Source organism: Pipistrellus kuhlii, unplaced genomic scaffold (assembly GCF_014108245.1).
Source record: "Pipistrellus kuhlii isolate mPipKuh1 unplaced genomic scaffold, mPipKuh1.p scaffold_m20_p_1, whole genome shotgun sequence".
NCBI classification, from domain to species: domain Eukaryota; kingdom Metazoa; phylum Chordata; class Mammalia; order Chiroptera; family Vespertilionidae; genus Pipistrellus; species Pipistrellus kuhlii.
Window position 1 is genome coordinate 26,417,705 of NW_023425404.1, and position 20,759 is coordinate 26,438,463.

Sequence of the window (20,759 nt, forward strand, 5' to 3'; positions counted from 1 at the left end):
CCCCTTGCCTGGGCCTCCACCCGGCAGAGGAGCCCACAGTGTCATCTTTGCACTGAATCGCTGGGCAGCGGGAGAAAAAGTGGAAAGAAGCAAAAAGAAGAGCCGCAATGCGCAGGGAGCTTGTGCCAGAGGCAGGCCAGGGATAAGCCTCAGGCCTCAGCTTCGGGGCTAGTGTGGACCCACTAAGAAGCAGAGGTGGCCGGAGGACGGTCATACGGCCAACGGGTGGAGGTAACCTGTCCTCCACTGCTCAGCGTGAATGGGAGAGGAAGCAGGGATCTGCTTTGCTTCCTCATTAGTTTAAATTGGCTCCCTTCTCGAATTCCTCCCAGTGGTCTTCCCGAACGAGACACAGAACCCCCAAAAAGCTGCCCTGTCTGCCTGGAGCACTCTCCTGCCTCCTTCCTCACCGAGCAGTGAGACTCTGCCTGCCTTTTGGATGAGCTGAGCTGAGGGTGGGGGCAGCCTCTCTGCGGAACCCCTGCTTCCGGCTCGGCCAGGTGCCTGCCACTCATCCGGGCCCTGGGGCACACTGAGACTGCCTCTCAGGGCCTTTATCATCATGTACGTGACAACCTGCTTCCCCTTTGTCTCACCCACTACCCTCACTGCAAGCGGCACCCTCTTTCTCATCCCTCCCTCAAATCTCCTTGAGCCCCAGGGCAAAACATTTCAAGGCAAAGCGTTGCAAGACCCGAGAACATCGGGGGCTAGGAGGCAGGACTGTGTGTGTGCACACCTCCCAAGGCGTGGTCACTCCGAGATTCTCCCGGAGTCAGAAGTTTCTCGCAGGCATGCACCCTCACATCAGAGCTCAATCCGGACGAGCCGTGGGACAACTAAGCTATACACAGCTTTGTTCAGGCTTGAGACCACCAGGCCAGTTCTGCCCGAGCCATTCAGCATCTACCCCACGGAAACAAGGTGTTGCTGATTCAAACGATCTCGCCGCAGGAACCATTGAGAAAAAAAGCAGTGAGAAAAAAAAAGCTCTGTGAAATCTATCACGACTCACCTCATGAATTAGACACTTGTCTATGAGCTGTAAATAGGAACTTATATTCTCCTCATCGGGTCTGGAGACCAAGAGCTGTGTGCACACTGTGAATTAAAAGAAAGAGAGAGAGAGAAAAAAAAGATGAATTAGAAAAATGCACACCCATCTCCTAACCCTGAGATCTGTTTCTGATTTCCTTTCAGGACCAGCGTTCGGAGAGGCCTGTGTGCCTGTGGCTGTACGTAAGGCTCACCAAAAAGGCCGGGAGGCTCCTCATTCCACTGAAGTCAAAGGCCCGGGCACCACGGGAGCCCTCGCCCCGAGAAGCCCCGTCGATGAATTCCAGGCATACCTTTCTGTATTAAGCCTTCCGCAACCGGGCCCGACACAGACATGCTGGGGGAGGAAGGACGCAGCAGTGTCCCGGGCTCTGTCTTTGAAAGAGGTTCCTTTGGAGAGGGTGTTCAAAGGCAGCAAAGGCCATCGGTGTTAGGAGAGAGCAGGCGCCGTGATTTTTATGAATGAACCGCGCACCTCGTTTGGAGGCATCAAGCTGGCACATCCTTTAGGATGTGAGGTGCGTGGGTGGCACACACGAGCAGGAAGCCTGCTGCTCAGTCACTGGAGGGTTATTTCTCAAAGCGACCCACGCACTTAGACACACACACAGGTTCACCTACACACTCAGGTTAAGTGCAGCGGCTGACAGAGCAGAGTGAGTCTGTGGGCAGAGTACACACGCAGCTGGGTTTCGTGGCCACAATAGTAGAGCCCATTCTGCTCCCTTCAAATTGTTGACAAAAGACATCAATTAGAAGTGGAAATACCTGGCACTCAGTAAATCACACTTGAAACCTGCGCATTCTGACTTCTTTCCTCTTCTTAATCCTGCACAAGACTATAGCGTTGTTTGTAACAGCAAAAACTTGGAAACCACTTTGATGTCCATTCATTGGGGCCATTAGATAAATTATGGTTCATACATACTGTAGGATAGTGTGCAAGAATGAGTAGGTGCTAGTGTATGATAGAAATATTAAAAAAAGAGTTGGTGCTACTGTGTTGATAGAACTGTTAAAACTATATAATGTAAAAAAAAGCTGCAGAGAAGCATGTAAATAAGACCCATTTGTGCGTAAAAAGGACACGTGTGTGCTTGTATAAAGTTATCCAGGGGATATTCCTAATCTGTTTGTAGTGGTTGCCTCTGGGGCCTGGGGTGGGAGGGCGAGTTTTCACTGTCTCCCATTTTGTGTAACTCTGATTTTTTATGTTGACCTTGCAATTATTTTATAACTTATTTAAAAGCATTTACTAGCCAAAAGCAGTTTGGCTCAGTGGATAGAGTGTCAGCCTGCGGACTGAAAGGTCCCTGGTTCTATTCCGGTCAAGAGCACGTACCTTGGTTACAGCACATCCCCAGTAGGAGGTGTGCAGGAGGCAGCTGATCAATGTTTCTCTCTCATCGATGTTTCTAACTCTCTATCTCTCCCCTTCCTCTCTGTAAGCAATCAATAAAAAAATATTAAAAAAATAAAAACATTTACTAATAAACATGATAAACAAGTTGGGCGAGGAGTTCAGGCCTCCCGAGGGCAGAGCCCCGAATACTTCTCGCCACAGGGGCAGTGGGTGTGGCACCTCACACTCAGGTAGCCACCCCCACACCACATCGCCCTTCACCCATGGGCTCTGGTCATCTGCTCTAAGCACCCACTAGATCAGTGGTCCTCAACCTTCCTAATGCCGTGACCCTTTAGTACAGTTCCTCATGTTGTGGTGACCCCCAACCATAACATTATTTTCGTTGCTACTTCATAACTGTAATTTTACTACTGTTAATGAATCATAATGAAAATATCTGTGTTTTCCAATGGTCTTAGGCTGTACACCAGTGGTTCTCAACCTGTGGGTTGTGACACACACACACACACACACACACACACACGGCATGATCTATGGTAAGGGATGATTTTAGCCCAGTGATTTTTAACATGTATGCCGAGGCACACTGGTGTGCCGTAAGAATTTGTAAAACATGCAGTACCTGACTATTTAGTCAGGGGCACTGGCCTCCTTTCCCTTAAGATTGCCGAAGGAAAAAAATGACAACAGCCAACACAACAATAGCTGCCCGGTATGAAGAGATAAAAATTATTCCCATTTTTCATCATATCGGCAGAAAATATATCTTTTGGTGTGCTGCAGAACTTTAGTAACTAACGTGTGCCTTTGGATGAAAAGGTTGAAAACTGCTGCTTCAGCCTGGGGGTCCAGAGCCCAGTGACGCTCTGCCAGGTGGGCCCAGCTGCCTGGGCTGGAGAGTAGGTGAGGACGGATACAAGGTTAAGGAAGAGAGCTTTGGGGGTCACAGAGCTCTGAGTTCAGATCCAAATTCCTTAGCCTCCCAGAGCCACACTTTCCTCATCTGTACAATGGGCTCATGACATCGACGCTGGCAGGCAGCTTCTCCAGCACCCAGGGGAGGCCCTCGGGGACTGGGAATTCTGGTTAGTGGTGCTGAGAGAAGAGAAGGAAAACGGGGGGAAATTCAGGCTCTACCTTTCCCCATGACACGCGTGAACTGCCCGGGGAGATCCCCCTCCGGCAGGGGGGCGACGGCCAGCTCCCCGTCACAGCTGCTCAGATGGTGTGGCTGGAGCCCGCCGCTGGCGCCAGCTGAGGTGGAGGCTGTGGCGCCGGGGGCCGTGGCACTCTCTTTGCAGTCGGAGCTCTGGCTCTCGGGGCCCATGAGTGAAGCCGGGTGTGGGGCCTGGGGCTCCCGGCGGCGAGCCTCGGGGGTGGCGCTCGGGGAGCTGTAGGCCTTGATTGGAGTCAGGATCATCTGGTGCAGCTCCTGGAGTGGGATGCGAAGGCTGCCCCCCTCGATGATGTCCTAGATGGTCAGAGGGAGAAGACTTCCATTAGGGTCAGGGACAGGGTGTCCCGCCTCCTCCGATGCTCCCCCTGCCCTGCCCAGAGCTCTTCTCAGACAGGACGCATGGCTGCTGGCCCTTCATCATACATTCATTGGAAAAGCAACCATTTAAATTTTATCTAATACTAGAGGCCCAGTACATGAAATTCGTGCATGGTGGCAATAGGGGGTCTCTCATCCAGCCTGAACCCTCTCCAATAGGGCATCCCTCCTGCAATCCGGGACCACTGGCTCCTAACCACTTGCCTATCGGCTTGATTGCTACCTAACAGCTCCCCTGCTGGCCTCATGGCCCCCAAATGCCCTCCCTGGCTGGCTTCATGGCCTTCAACTGCCCTCCCCTGCTGGCCTGATCGCCCCTAACCACCTTTGCCTCAGCCCCCGATGGCTTTGTCCAGAAGGAAGTCAGGTAGAAGGATGTCTGGTCTCCCGGTCTAATTAGCACATTACCCTTTTGTTAGTATAGATTAGCCCAAGTAGAAAACTTGGCATATACAGACATATACAGTGAGGAAATTGTACATCACCTAAAAACCTACTATCTAGAGATGGTCACTAAAATGATTTTGGTCCATTTCTTTTTCTTGCTTCTTCGGGGTCTTCCTATAAAATGCATTTTGATAGCTTACACTCACATACTTCAGAAGCTGTATAACAAAGCTGGGTCATATGGTGGCTTCCTGTCCTGTGTATCAGTGGGTTTAAGTGAAGGAACCTTCATTCAGCCCACAATACAGGAAACACAAGGTAGTGGTTTAAAGCACAGATTCTAGGATGGATGTGGGGCTTCAAATTCTGACACAGCTGTGTGACCTTGGGCAAATGACTTAACCCTTCTGTGCCTGTTCCCCTGTGTGTAAAGTGAAGATAAGAATAATACCTGCCTCATCAGGTGGTTGTAATGATATTAATACTTGTAAAGCTGCAGGTCTATTTTTGTGTCACGTGAAGTACAGTGGGTGAGGGGGGGAGGGTGGAAAATGAGATCCGAGGAGCCACAGGGAGCTGAGTGTAGAGGCCTGCAGGCTGGGGCAGGGATGCAAGAATTTCTTCTAAATGAATGGGAAATGAGGGAAGGTTTGTCGCAGGGGCATGCCATGTTTTAGAAGAATCATTTCAGAGAGAAAGACATGTAAGATACATGTATAATATAGTGTATATAATTACATATAATATGTAATGTATATATGACTTGATAAATTAGATCCTTCTGCACATGCAGTTGGGTATACTGGGGATTGTTTATTAGGAAAAGGAACGGAAGTTGATTCTGACAGACATTTATCCACGTGCCAAGTGCTCCCAGAGGTGCAGAACAGGCTCACACACTTGTGGCTGGAGGTCGGGGCAGGGCTTCCCTGGCATAGTGGGTGGCCCAGCCCCTGCCCCAGTGCTGCCCAGCGCTTGCACAGCAAACTTCGCCCTGGGATCCCGGAAGGACACTGACAAGCAGTGCCCTGATTACTCATGAAGATTTAATCTTCAGAGAGCCCAGAATAGCAAGGACACAACTTTAAAAGCACGAGTACCAATCCATTCCTGGGATCCTCTCTTACTGAGAAAAATTGCTTGACGATGTCAAGGAACACAAGGATATGGATTGTGATCATTTCTGCACCCAGACTTTCTAATCAATCCATGAGTCAGAGGAAACCTGAGGACAGCAGCCTTGGACAGACGTGTTTTAATTCTGGGCAGCAAAACACCAAGAGCCCTGCTCTGTCATTGGCGGGAACCTGCTTTGTTCAGGGAGCTGGGAGCAGAGCCTGAATTGTGCCTTCGCCTAGTTGGCACCCGGGGTTCCTGAGGGAAGGGAAATGCTAAGTAGCCACCAGAATCGTCTCAATCCTGGCCAGGGCCCTGTCCGACCTTCTTTAGGGGACCGAGTCCATTTTTCTTTCAACACCTAGTGGATACGGCCATGGTGAGACCAGCCACAGCCTGCGCTGGCAAGCCTGATGTGTGAGTTGGGGTGCTCCTGATCATTCCCAGTTTTCCTGCTGCCCAGACTGGACCAGCCTTTTCCCAAAATCTGATACTGTCACATGACTGGTTCCCTGACTTTGGATGTGGTAAACTGGTTCCGGGCAAGGCACATGGAGGAAGCGAGCTGACCCATGCCAGGAGAGCATTGCTGCCTGTTCTGACCCAACTATGTGCCTCTGGGTCCTCCTGTTCCTGTCAACCACCCAGCCAGCTCCTGGGTTCTCACCTTCGTGTCCAGCTCCTGACAGAGGTGGGGAAGGGAAAGGACAAGAAAGTAGTGAGGCTTCCCATGGAAACAGAAGGGCATCACATGCGTCTTGTCGTGCCATCCCACGTGGCATCTACCACCGAGGCGAGCAAATGCAGGCCTGTGACATCGTCAACTGCCACCAGACCTTCATCTGCTCTCATCATGTGGCAAGAAGGTCTCTGGAGTGATTCAGTGACGGGGAAGCAGATATGGGTTATGCTAAGAGCTGAACTCCTTCAAACAGGAAACATACACTTGCCCCAAGTTCAGATCTTACCTTATTCTATTGGAAAACAACCACACCAAAAAGGAAACTATAAACATGATGAATAATGTTGGACACTTTCAGGAAATAGAATTTACAGGAATCATGCAGAGTTTGGTTTGGTTTCTCGCCCCCAGACTTCAAGCCACTGACTCAAAGGTAACGCTTCACCGCCAGCTTCCGTGATGTGGCATGAAGACCATCATGCTGACTCCTCAAAATGGTTCCAGAACTCAATACGGAGTGCCCGAGGGGAGCAGGAAAGTATGAAACCGCCCAAATGGGACTCAATCAGTGCCCTCAGCTGTTGGAATTAATTCTCCATGTTGACAAAACCAGGGATTCAACGCAATTCTCTATTGATCCTCATACCATAAATGGAATCCTATAGTATACACAAAAAGGCAACAACGAAGCTGTGTGCTCACTAATGTGCCGAGCTGAGGAGCTCACGTGAGAACAGGTAATAGGAAGGCTGGCCCACCATTTCGCGGCCACCAGCTGGAAGCTGGACCAGCTGGAAGGAAGCTACTTTCAGACCGTCCCAGCTTCCTGGCCTCGCTCTTTTAAGTCTTTGGAAGGATGGACGAACCTTTCCCAGGGCATTTAACAGCAATGAGATGCAAATCATACGGGAGAGAGCTTCAGCAGCCAGTGTCCGTGGCTCCATCCTTGTCTTTCTGTGAGAATAACCTGACTTCCATACAATATACAGGACTCCTGTATATGCTTAAATCCCTCATCTCTCCTTTTCATTCACCAAACATCAGCTGAGCCCTACCTGGAGTCAGGCACCGTTAGGTATAGGGGAATCTTGAAACAAATATGGCAGAATCCTTGACCTAAGAAGCTTACAGTTGCTGGGACCCATGCGGTGTAAGTGTATTTCCAGGACACGGGAGCTGTGGGAACATGGAAAGGCATAGGTAGGGGTGTGTGTGTATGTGTGTGTATGTATCTCCTTTCTCCATGCCAGGGTCCCAGCCTCAGAGTATATCTGATTGAGCTTCACAGTTTGGCAGTCAGCTGAAAAGGATGGTGAATACACATTTCATTATTAAAGATAAATGTTGAAAAAAATCTGCCTCAATGACCATTCCAATTTCTTCCCTTTTCCACCAAATATCTTGAGAAGTCTACATGTCCTTACCCCAGAGCCTCATTACCCACTTACACTCCCCAGTTCATGGGTTTCCCTTTGGTCTCTCCCCAGCTCCTTGAAACCCTTCTCATTTTGGCTATTGGTGACTTCCTGATAACCAATTACAGGGGGAGAGTTCAAGCCTCATCGTATTTGAAACGTGCATGGTGCCCGGTTAGACGCCCTCCTTCAGACTCTCTCTCTGACCCTCGGGGCAGGCTCAGCCAGTGTCTGGTTCCTCCAAACCTCCTGTGGCTCCTCAGGGCCTGTCCTCAGCTCTTAACACAAAACACACTTCTGGGGGTACCAACTACTATTTACATACAGATGACCCACAACGGAGTCTTTCAAACCCTTGTGGACTCTAGACTGTTCTTCTGGTCACAGACCTGCCTTTCTGCCTTGCTATTCCACAGGTACCCCAGCCTCGATCCATCAAACTGAGCTCCATTTCCCCACGCTGGGAACCCTCCCATATCTTTTGTCCCAAATGGCACAGCCCCCCCTACCAATGCTGGGACTCCTGCTAAATGGCCTTTCTGACCCTTCACCCTCCGTGGCTCAAGGGCCCATTGAGACTGGCTGTAGGGCTCCTACTGTCTCTCGCAGCCAGCACCGGCCCCTCTCAGGCTCCTCTCCTCACCCTGCAGAGTGGTGTGTTCAGTCCAGGAAGACGTCCCCACCTGCCTCAGGGGTGATGCGCCCCGAGCACACCAGAGTGTGAGAGCTCTGGCTGTGCATCGAGGCCCCAAGGCCAGGAGCTGCGTGCTACTCAGGATTCGCCTCCAGTGGCCGGGGTAAATCTAGCCCAAGGCAGATGCTGAGTAAGTAAGTGTTCAGTAACTGCTCGGAACGGCTCTGGACACAGAGCTCATCTGCAGTGACTACAGATTGTGAACTAGCCACGGGCGGGGTCCCACGATCTCCTTAGAAATCCCCAGGTTCTCTGTGAGGTAAGAATGCTGTGGGAGGCCAGGCCATGGAGACGGCATTTCCAACAGCATAATCAACCTAGGATGCCTGGGAGGCCTGAGGAATGGCTGGTTTCAGGGTGTCCCTGATGGCCCAAGTGGCGATAAGTTATGGACGATATGGCCCTTGAAGAGCAGGAGAGACCCAAGTCCCAGGGTAGAGAGAACAGAGCTGGGGGCTGTTCTTGGTGGATGCTGAGTTGGGGTTCACTCCACCCCCAGGCCACGAGCTCCTGAAGGGGCAGTTAAGCAAATAGCTGCACGTGGATGTTCTGAAGCAAGCTCAGTGTGATGGTCTGACCCACAGGCTTTCCTCTTCAAATAAGTCAAACCAGAGAAACTGCATTGCTCTCATCCTGCCCAGTAGCTGCCCTCAGACTCTGCATCACACCTGTCATCTTTTCAACATTCCCATTCCAGTGGAGAGATCACAGAGTCAATATTATTGTAGGTGTGAAGTCTGGGACGCAGAAAACATCACTGACATATCAACAGTTAGATGGGACGTCAGGGGCACATCAGGGCTTCCACACACTGATTCGGCCCCGGACCCCAGGGAGCACAGCTCACAGCCATTCCACCTCTGTCTGTGTGTGTGCTTCCTCAGGGATGGGGCAGGAATGAGTTCCTGAAGAATGCTCCAAAAATACGGGGGGCAAATCACTCTTCACCATCACACTGAGCAATGTAATCCCTACGCAAAATGTTCTCTGTGCTTCCTAACAGAGAAGGCCAACACCGGCCTTTTCAATGCTTCCCAAAAGAGAAGGGTATTAAAAATGGCAACATTCTCACCCTGGACAAGCTGCTTAGTGAAGCAGTTAGCATAAAAGTTTGAAAACAGCAATAACCTCAAGGTCAGTTGCACAGGTCACTTGTCAATGGTAATGAACTAATTGTGAACGGGCCTGGATGTGCATGTGAGTAGTCTCTGCGTATCCATCCAGAGGCTTTAAAAGCAACCCTCCTTAGAAAGCATATGTGCATATTCTCTAAATATACCTTACCTCCTATTGTGTGGGCTAACTATAACTATATATGGCTTGTAAAAGTATACACACATTCTGTGAATAAGTTAAGAAAACGCACCTTCCATTGCATTAAAAGAGTGGTCAGCAAGCTGCAGCTCATGAGCCACATGCGGCTCTTTGGCCCCTTGAGTGTGGCTCTTCCACAAAATACCATGTGCGGGTGCGCACATACAGTGCGATTGAACTTTGTGGCCCATGCACAGAAGTCAGTTTACGGCTCTCAAAATAAATTTCAATCGTTGTACTGTTGATGTTTGGCTCTGTTGACCAATGAATTTGTCCACCACTGCATTAAAATGTGTATGTGCTCACAAAACTAGCGTTAGCCCTACCTACCTCTACTTTGCTCTTTTCCAAAGGCGCCTGGGAGATAGCTAAGGAGGTCACCACTGGAGCTCTGCAGGCAGCAGATAACTACTGAACTTCCCACCTCCACTCCACCACTTCCCACCGGCAGTGCATGGACTGGCGGCTCTGGGGCAGAGCAGATGGCTCCCTGTGTGTGGAACCAGGCCTGCTCTCCTCCGGCCCTCAGATGAAATCATAAAGTCACCAAGTCCTAAAAATGACATCATTTCCAGAGTGATGTCTGGGTACAAAGATAGGATGAGAATGTGTTTAGACAGCAAACACAGAGGGACAGCAGCAGCTGATAACTGCTTTTAACACTGGAATAAACTTTTTCAGCATTTGGCATTTTTGAGATGGTTCCTATCCGAGTCATGAGGACCTATTCTGTTGTTCAGTGAAAGTGTGAAATTATTCTCTGGAGAGCTAGCGCTGCTGCCGTCTGCCAAGTGACTTTGATCCCCTCTAGTGGAACCTGGGGCACACCTGTTGGTGTTGGCCTATGTGGGACAGCTTTCCTCAAATCCAGGTTCGGGGCGGGGGGGGGGGGGGGGGGGGGGGAAGAGAGGGGAGAAGAGCAGCCATGAGGCAGAACTGCATACTCTCTGCACTGTTTTGTCAGGATTTCAGCCTCTGATTGTGGAACCCTTCTCTAATCTCGCCACATGCACAAAAGACAGAGGGGAATGGACACAAAGAATTCATTTGACAGCACTTCCTCTGAGCCTGGGATGGCCAGTCACAGGCTGCCTGGACCCCGGGAAGAAGTACATCTCGGTAGTCAGGAAGCATGAATAACCAGGAGGCTTTGCTTCAGAATCATGTCATTTCCCCAACTTTGATAAGGAAACAACGTGACATACTCTGTCAGGTCTGCCAGTGACACTTGTCCCCGGTCCATTTCCCGGTGATGAAGGTGGGAACGTTCTCTCGGCCGAGAATAACTTACCCTTTCCAAAGACTTCAGGAGGTTTTGTCTTTCTTTGAGCTTCTGAATACTGATGACAATTTTGTGCCTTGCACCTTTGGTAACATTCTGTAATTGAATTAAAGTTATATTTAAAAAAAACACACACACCATTTTTAAGAATTAGCTTAGAGACTAGGAGCTATTTAGTACTTTACTGTTTGCTTTGTTCCTACAGGTTTGCAGACCAACAGATCTACTTGTCTCTCCCGTTAGCACCTATTGCTAGAAAGCTCTTCCTGCTTAATAGTCTAACTCCATCTGGCTCCACCTGAGCTTGTGTCTTTTGCTGTAACCTTCAGGAGAGCGAGAGAAAGCTGTAACCATTCAGAGGTAATAGTCAATTACTCCTCCCTGCATGAAATTCCTTCATAGTCTTCTTTGTTGTTTTAAAATATATTTGTATTGATTTCAGAGAGGGAGAGAGAGGCTGAAACATCAATGATGAGAATCATTAATCAGTTACTTCCTGAATGCCCCTTTTGGGGATCCAGCCCACAACCTGGGCATGTGCTCTTGACTGGAATCAAACCCGCAGGCTGATGCTCTACCCACTGAGCCAAACCAGCTAGGGCTGTTTGTTTTTTGTTAATTCTCACCTGAAGGTATTTTTTTCCATTGAATTTTAAAAAGTGGAAGGGAGGGAGAGAGAAACATCATCATGAGAGAGACACACAATTGTTTGTTTCCCATGTGTGCCCCGACCAAGGCCAGGGTTGGAGCCTGCAACTGAGGTACACGCCCTTGACCAGAATTGAACCCAGGACCCTTCAGTCCACAAGCCGATGCTCTACCCACTGAGCCAAACCAGCCAGCGCATCTTTATAGATAATTTTTAAGTCACACACTTCTCTTTTCCAGGCTACCTCCCAGGTTCCCTGGAGTTCCAACCCCATAGAGTTAACTCATGGCTTCCTCAAATCTTTCCTATGTTTCTCGTCTCAAGAAGATGTGAAATCCAATACAGGTCCCAGCTGGTTTCACAACACACAGGCAATTTTTGTCAGGAAACTTAAACCTTCAATTCAGTCCTCACTTCAGGTTAATGATTAGGATTCACAGGGTGGTGGGTCTTACCTTCTCAATTGTGCAGCAATGATGAGCTAAAGGGTTTAGTTTAACACTTGTTAACCATATATACTGCAAATTTCTAAATAGAAGGTTCTTTCTGAACTCAGGTCTCTAATACAAACTTCTTAAACTCTTCATAGCACTCCTCTTACAAAAGGGAAAGATGGCAACCCCAGTGACATCTCCTTTACTTAGCAAAATTAACTTGTCAACTGACAACTGCACTCATTCTCAAGATGAAGCACCGGGGACATATTTCTGTTTGGCCTTGACTCTGGGTTAGAGTGAATGAAATCACTCTGAAAAGTTTGTGCTGGCCTCTGGCATTGCCCTCTGCATCAATTATTTCTTGGTTTTTTTTCCCCCCTGAAGTCGAACAACTTTGATGACTTAGATTTTTTTTCTCAACTATGACCCAAAGACAAAAAAATGCCCTGAGAGGCAGTTCTCATCAATTCCTGGGATCTCAAGGAGCAACCGAGATGAAAAAGCAGTGAGAGAAGCCTTAGGAAGTTGAAACGAGTGCCTTTCATTCTCGGAGAATGTGCAGTGACTTTGGGTTTTGTCTTGCATCTCAATACTGGTATTCAGCCAGGCCAGCAGAGGTTAACTGAGGGAACTGATGTGCACCGGGAGTCCAGGGATCTGCTGGGAGGTATGTGTTCAGACCAGCTATGCCCCAAATGGCACAATCTCCTCTTCCTGCGGGGGAGGTACTATTAGCCTGTGCAGACCATTAATTCTTTTAAATCACTACTCAAAGGAAACCGAGGTCAATTTAAAACATGCAAATGGCATTTTAAACAAGGGAAACAAAGACATTAGTCAGATCTATTTACTCCAGCACAGCGTGGTAGGAAACATGCTTAGTTTCGGGAGTTCTGTTGACGGGCCTGGCCTTTGGCCACGGCACTTGGGGGAAGATGCCTTAGAAGGGAGGAGGAACTTTGTCCTTTGTGGTACACAGAAGGGAAATGAAATCTGAGACCTGAGGGAATCCCATCTCAATAACTGTCCTGCGTTATTGAAGGTGGTTAGAGGGGAGAAATATTGTGCAGCTTACACCAGTCTCAGCTAAGACCAGTCAGAACATGATTTTTGTGCAAGTGTTGAGGTGTAACCTGGTGCTTCTGCTCAGTAATTATTTGAATTTAGTTGATTTGTAACTAGACTGGACAACAGACAATCAAACGTTCTATTATTCCCCAAGCGCACCCTGGTTGGACAGAGGGAAGGAGGAAAGGAAAACATAAGCAGACACAGGCTCTTTTGAGACCTTGGTCAATTGTTCCACTTCTAAGAGGCGCTGCCGATTCCTCCCTAGCATCCTAAAACTTAGTGAGCGAACCTAGGTTATACCTTTTTCCCGATGCTCTACCTTGCCCTTATTTTCCCTGTGGTTATCCGCTTGTCTTCCATTTCCTACTGGACCCTAAAGGCAAGACCCTAGCCTTACTCACCATGCAACCCTGGCCAGAACCTGACAATTCCGACTGGGAAGGTGTAGGTATGGGTCCAAATAAGCTCTGTCTTGGCCTTGAACCTCAAGTTCCACCCAGGGCACCTTCTCAGGGGACAGTCCCTGGAGCACATACCTGAGCCTCCAGCTGGCACTCGGTGAGGGCCATCATCTCCTCGTAGGTCATCTGGGAGAACAGCGCAGCATACTTGTGAAGGCGGAGGCTCTTTAACCAAGCTGGAACATCTGTGGTGCAAGATGCGCAGGAGGTGGGGAGAGACATTGAGAGGGCATGGGAAGAGATGACAAAAGGTGTGGGGATAGAGAAAGAAAAAGAGGGTGATGGTCAGAGGGAAAAAAGAAAAAAAAAAACAACAACTTTGTTTAATTTTGGCAGAAATTATGGGCTTAGAAGTCTGGGTCTAGCCCTGATCTTCTCAGTCTAGCCCCACTGACTCACTTATTCCACTTGAGAGGAGGGGATTGCTAACTTGGGGTCCATGGGCTTCAGGGCATATAAGAATTCCCTAAAATTACATCCCAATCTATGAAAATATGGGTCGTTTTCTGGCAGAGAAACATCCATAGCTTCTGTAAGATTTCCAAAAAGGAAATGACCCCAAAACTGGCCACTGCTTTAGCCAGACTACTTCATTACTGATTTGGAAAGAAATGACTTAAAATGTTAAAGCTACGTTTGATGAGGCTTCGTCCTCAAGATAAATTCCTCTTGAGGTTCAGTGCAGATCTCCACATGCTATTTCTTCCACTTCTCCAATGAGAGGGAAACCAGGAAGCCAAGACACCCCATCACCACCAGCGATGGAGCTGTTTTCATTCTTAGCCTGATCACTCTCCTTCCTTCCTATACTCCCGTGGGAAAAGGGCATACTGAACTCCAAACTAGTGTGTGTGTGTGTGTGTATGTACACGCACACTGCCCATTTTTCCAAGCCATGGGATGCATCTGGATGCCTCTGACATTTTCCTTGAATGTCAAGCACTTATACATCAGGTTAGATCATAGGATAATGGAAATTCCTAAACACATCCAAATTAAGCCCCAACTTTGGAATTCTAGAATTAGGAAAATTAATAGTAACCATTGAAAGTCCACAGGAGAATTATCACCTTGCTACAACCAGAACAAATTTAGAAGTCTCTAGAATAATCTTCTCCAACCCCTGACTCAGACCGATGGCAAGATGAAGTCATTAATTCTAGATCACCAAGTGTGGTGAAATGGGAAGAGGACCAGGTCTCCTGAGCCCCAGCTTTTCCTACATTGTATCAACTTCATGTAAAACGAGGACCAAACAGCCTATCAGTGGGAGGGCTGAGTAAACAGTGACTGCAAAGTACTCTGAAATGCTGAAGCACTGGTGAAAGTTATTCATGCCTTCTACAACATACTATCCATTTCTAACCATGCTGATCGCAAGACACTGTCTATTGCTAAGTGCTTTGTTCTGAGGCACTGACAGAGAGCACAAACACTCCAAAATAAGTGGAAACTTTCCAATTTTTCAATGTTTAAAGCAGGTAACTGGGGTTGATTAAAGAGGCCTGGCCTACTCTGAAATCAGGCCCTGCCTCCTAAGCTTAGGAAATGAGAGTATGGGATGACTTCCTGAAACTCAAAGATATAGGCGGGGAGGGTAGTCTGGTGAGGTAATCCTTTGTTTTGCAGTAGCAGGAAGGTCAAGGATGGAGAATTTCTGGAGAAATAGAATTGGGTATCCAATGGCATTTTAAGAACAGATTCAGTCATCTCAGGCAAGAAATTACTTGATTCTGTGCTTGGAGCCCTTCATTTTACTGTGACAAGTGGATTCTCTCTGGGATCATCATTAACCACAAAAAGACAGGTCTTCCTCAGGCACATAGTACCAACCCCTTACATCCTCCTCAACTCAAACTGAAACTGGATCAAGAGTCCAGGACATGCCAGCTCAGAAGGTGCTTTTCCTCCTGCGACATCCTGGAGCTATTTTATCAGATTTTATTTTCACCGTGTTTTTGTTGCAGTTAAAACGATGCTCATAGTTCTGCAGAGTGAGCAGCAAATAATCACAGCACCAGCTTTTAGGCCAATGACATGCTACTGCTTTGTTACCAGGGTTCATGATTGCTCCTTAGATCATTGAAAAGCCCCAAGTCGCTGCTTAGAAAACTAAATGATTATGACTCAAAGGAGTCTGGGTAACCCTATGCCACATTTGAGCATAATTCACCACAAAAGAATATGGAGCAACTTCATGGGCCAAATTTTCACTAGGTTCCCTATAGCTTAATCATGCAAAATCCACTCATGATCAAACAAACAAAATGCAGAGCTACTAAATCATGTTGAAAACTGGGTGCTTTATAAGCCAAGGTGACAATGTAGTGTTTTGAGTCAGAGAGATTGAGGTACAATTCTTGGGCAAATCTCAGTTTAATCAGAGCTAGTCTCTTTCCATAAAAGTATTTGACAGCAGAGTCCCCTTGGTTAGAGGAAAGAAAGAGCCTGCCTCACTCCTATTGTCAAAATCCAGGTCACTGGGAGCTCCTTTTCTAGAAGACGTTCCTACACAACTTCAGAGCATGGAGACGTAGGCCTTCCTGAAGCCTTATTTCTGGATATGTTTGTGGGAAGTGTAAGCTCTTCTTGGCTCTAGTCTCTGGAGCAGGTACATGTGACTCTGCTTGTGCAGCAAGCACCTCAGTGCCTTGCTCAGTGCTGGGCGCTAAAACAGCTCTCCTTTCCTGCAAAGTGAACTGATGAACAAAAAGGAAATCCCAGTTCTCAAGAACATAGCCTACTAACCTTCATTCGCTGGTTGGCGGCAAGGCACCTTCCTTTGCCAAGGATGAAAACAAAACACCATTAAAAGGAAAACAAACCAGAGAACAGAGTGCCCTCCCTGTTTGATTCCTCCCAAGCCAGGAATTCATTCCAATACTTAGATGCTAGGTTCTGTAAGACATTGGTCAGAAATGAATTCTAACTAAAAGCTCAGGTACTTGTTCATGGTCCAGATGCCACATGGTTACATGCAAAGCTGAGAATCACCTAGCATAACCTCAGACCTTCCTTTTTCATTCTGCAAAGCTGGAACTATGATTGGTAGACACAGAGAAGTGGGGAGAAACAGGGGCTGATGTGTAATTGAAGGAGTACATGCCTCCTGGCCTCCCATTTCTGGCTGGCACACTGCCATTTAAGCTTCATCTAGGCTGCTTCTGATGGACACTCTAGCCTAGTCCCAGACTAGGAAGTCACTCCCTTATACAGTGTGTGAGAGAAATATGCTTTGTTATGTGCTGGGATGACTTCCATGCCAGGTGTGGGCATCCTAATATTTGCTCACTCCACAATTATTGAATGCCTTCTATGGAGGCCAAACTCTGTGAAGAAAACATGTCCTTGCCATCAAGGAACTTTTAATCTAGAAAGAAAAAATTATAATAGCTGCAGAACAAATGCTAAATCTACTCAACATTCTAGGGGGCGTGGAACTGGGCTTGGGATAGCTACACAGTAGCAGTAAAACTGTAATCACTGGGCAGACCATATTGAGGAAGCCATCACGGGAAATCAGAACAGCGTATAAACAAAGAGCATGTCTAAGAGAGCCTTTGGGGTCGAGCACATATTTGGGTGAATGATAGAGAACGGCTAGACACAAGGCAGGGCAAATAGCCAGGGGTCAGATGACTGAGATCTGCAATGCTGAAACAGAGAGGGTAGACTTCATCTTATGTGTGATGAGAAGCTGCTGAATCGAGCAGCAGAGGCTTAGTCAGATGAGTATGTTAGAAAGATGACGATTGTCAATGGAGAGGCTGGACTGGAGGATTGTGAGAATGGAGTCCAGGAGATGAGTCCAAGCCCTTGGAGATAGCTGGGGAGGGCAGTGACAGAGAAGGAAAGGGAGTGAATTGATAATCCTTGAAGATAAGGAAAGAGTAGGGAGTCAGAGAGAGAAAGGAGCCTGATCAGAATGGTTCCTTTGATTCAGGTTTGGAGAGATAGTCAGAGAAGACAGAAAATTCAGGGGAGCAGCAGGCTTAGGGTGAGAAGAGGGAGATGGTGAACTCCACTTTAGATCAGTTGAGTGCCATTGCCTTTGGCTCAGCAGGTGGAGATGTCAACTGCTCTGAAGAAAGTTGGAGTCAGACAACCATTTTCCTCATCAGTAGCACATGACGGTTATGTTAGCTGTGAAAATGGGTGAGGTCACTTAGGGAAAGAGCATCAAGTGAAAATAGGAGGGTGGTGGTGGGGAGTCCTGGCAGTGCCAGACTTTTAGGGGAAGGCGTGGGAAGAGAAGCCCATGAAGAAAACAGAAGATAAGCCCAAAGGGCAGGAGGTTTCTGGGAGAAAGCACCACCATCCATGTGCAGACACTGGGCCCCTGTACCACAGTGTTCATCTTTTGTGAAGCTCCTTCTAGATCTTTCTGCAGTCTGTCTTCTCATTTTTGATAATAATGCTACACCCATCTTTTATATGCTCTGTATTTACCTGCTGATCTTTACCAACGGGACGAAGTTTCCAATTACGCTGACTTCTGTTCCCTTTTAGAGTTTGGATGACTCAGCCACAGAGAGGCCCTGTGGTGTGTACAACAGCTCAGCCAGAAGCTGGGTTCTCATTAGAACTCAGGCTGCTTTTCTCAAATGCCTGCTGTGGGAATGGCTGCAAATACCAGTCAGGTCAACAGGCCATGTTGCCTCACCAACAAGGAGGCCTCACAAGAGAGAAGGATGGCATCGATATTGCTGAAAGGCCCACTATGGGAACCCAGGCATCCCTGGAAGAGAGGAACATGAATAGCCTTGTCTTCGAGATGAGGCCTCACCTGGGGTGGGCCTGGTACCTGAAGATGGAAGAGAAATTCCCATTAGGGAGCCAGGCTAATCTCAGACAACTCTCTTCCAAGATATGACAGCATCCTTGGTCTTTGAGGGAGAGAAGAAAAAAGCCGCCAACTGAGGGGTAACAAGGGCCTAACTCTTCAGCGTTGAGAACATGCCTTTCTAAAATGAAGAGAAGTCTGGCAACACCATCAAGATTACTGAAGACTGTACTTTTGGCCACAGCAGAACAAGGAGCCCAATTCTGTCCCTGCTTCCGAGCAAAGGAAAGAAGGCGCCTCGATTTCTGGTCCCTGTGGAGCTGTAAGCGTGCTCCTTGACCCTGGAACGTGTCCACAGTGGCCTCTGGGAGGGGCTCCACGCTCATGGGGAGCCTGCGTAGGACTTGCAAGGCACAGAGATGGTCTACTTTGGGGTAAAAGACTCACTTACAAGGGTTCGATACAACGGGAGGGACCAAACTTCTCCTGGCAGCTTTCATGAGCTATGATGTTCATAGGTTCTACACAGAGCCAACTTTGCATCATTAAATAGCAGTTGGGTTCCATGTCAAAAGCTGCCCTCTGGGTGCCTGCATAGTCCTTACAGAACGACACATACTTGGTCAGGAATGCTGCCTGTAAGTCTCAGGACCTTAGAATGTGGGAGAGTCTTGGATTTGCTTTTCAAAGGCATCAGGGCTCTCAGCCTGTGTGAAAGAGGTAGCATAAGACCTATCTGTGCAGGTCATATTTTGGCATTTGAGAATAGAGAAAGTAAAGCAAATTTACTAAATCCTGGCTTCTAAGTTACATGAATTCAAGTGCCTAGAAAGTCAACATTCAGAAAATAGTGACTCGTTTCCATGACAGCCATGCTGAAAAGCGTCCCAGCCAAACGTGTGGAGCTATAGTGCTCCCTCTCCGGCACTCCCCTTTATGACCCTCAGATGTGCTGTGTTCCCAGCCTTCTCACAAAGGCTCCTGACGGTTTCCTTTTTCTTAATAATTCTCAATAATTTTTCTAATTTCATTCTCAGGCAGGCAGAGGTTCAAAAGGAAAAAAACTCAAAACCATGAAGCAGCTATTTCAGAATAGGCAATATATTTCCTTCGCTATCGAGAAAAATATGTTTACATAATTTTCATCTAAAAAAAAAACTTCTTAGAAAAGGCAAACTGAGCATATTTCCACAGTCACTGGTCTACTCCATTCTTAATTGCTATTTCTATCAAGGTTACTGGAGCCAAGCCTCCTTACTGACCTTTATCATGTCTGAATCCAAAACACATGACAGTTTCAGTTACCTCTATATTTTTGTCTTAATATAATACCTCACATCATAGGTGTACCCAGTTAATTTGTAATGGTGAGGCTGAAGCTCATATCAGAAAAAACAGACCTCCAATCTCTATCCCTCTCACCCTGACAACTGCAACGAGAAAGTCTCACCCTGAGGCCCAAAGCTATGGGCTTCACTAGCCAGAAATCTGGAATGAAGTCCCCCAATGAAGTTCAAGGCAGATAAGCATAATGTTTAAACTGTGCAGGTGAGGAGAGAAGCCAGGCTCTTTAAAAGGGAGGGCCAGCGAAGGGCATGGTCCACTGTGGTCCTGGCTGGCTCGCCTCCACTGGAATGTTATACAGGTTCCCTCACTCATCCTGTCCCCCACTGTCCCCCCCAAACTCTTTCTTCTCCTATATACCCTTTGCTATAGGTGATACCATGGGCTATGCAGATGCCCCAGGCAGAAATGTGGGCATCATCCTAGATTCCTCTCACTCCGTCAGTCGACATTCCATTAGTGTACATTCATTTCATCAAGATCCTGTGAACTTACTCCTTCACATTCTCAATGCCAATTGCCTTGGTCCATATTCCTGTTCCTCCTCAATTACTGAAATTCCTTCCAGCTTTCAGTTGGTTTCCAAATCCAGAATCCCCTGTCTCCTTCTGCCTCTCATTTATCTTCCACGCTGCTGCGAGGGTCCTATTTCTAGTATGCAAATGTAAGCAGATCATTCTGCTGCTGAAATTCCTTCAACAGCTTCTACCAACTTCAGGACACAAAATCCTGTAGGAAGCCTAGCATCTGGCTCTTCCCTCTACAGACCCCTTTCCCATGTGTCCTTAACACTTAAGCTATCAAACCTATTTGACCAAGTTGTCTCAGGCTCTCCCATTTGCTGTTCTCTCTGCCTTTCCCTCACCTCCTATACTTGGCTGACCTCTAATCATACTTGGGGACTCAGCTCCAGGCCTCTCCTCCTCTAGGAACTGTCCTTGACTTCTTGGTACCAACCCTGATCCAGAGCAAGTCTCCAAGACAAGAAGTTTTCACAGCTGTGCACCCACATCATGAATGTTTGTTTCTCGGGTGGTAGTGAATCGCTTGAGGTAGGAATAATCTCTTCTGCCTCTGTCTCCCCAAAAGCTAGTCCAAAGCCTCCTTCAGGGGGTACTCAAAAAAGCCAACTGACTTGAATGAGGAC

General features: G+C 47.7%; 1 protein-coding gene across 7 annotated transcripts in view; it reads right to left on the minus strand.

The window, feature by feature from the left end:
• Positions 1–20,759, minus strand: part of SAMD4A (sterile alpha motif domain containing 4A) — a 215,910-nt gene that overhangs the window by 20,604 nt on the left and 174,547 nt on the right. For all 7 annotated transcript variants that reach the window (XM_036436185.2, XM_036436167.2, XM_036436201.2 and 4 more), the window contains 4 exons: positions 13,561–13,670; positions 10,877–10,963; positions 3,560–3,893; positions 1,016–1,101 (listed from right to left, as the gene is read on the minus strand). In XM_036436185.2, coding sequence (XP_036292078.1) covers positions 1,016–1,101; positions 3,560–3,893; positions 10,877–10,963; positions 13,561–13,670 — 617 coding nt within the window. The remainder of the gene's footprint in view (positions 1–1,015; positions 1,102–3,559; positions 3,894–10,876; positions 10,964–13,560; positions 13,671–20,759) is intronic.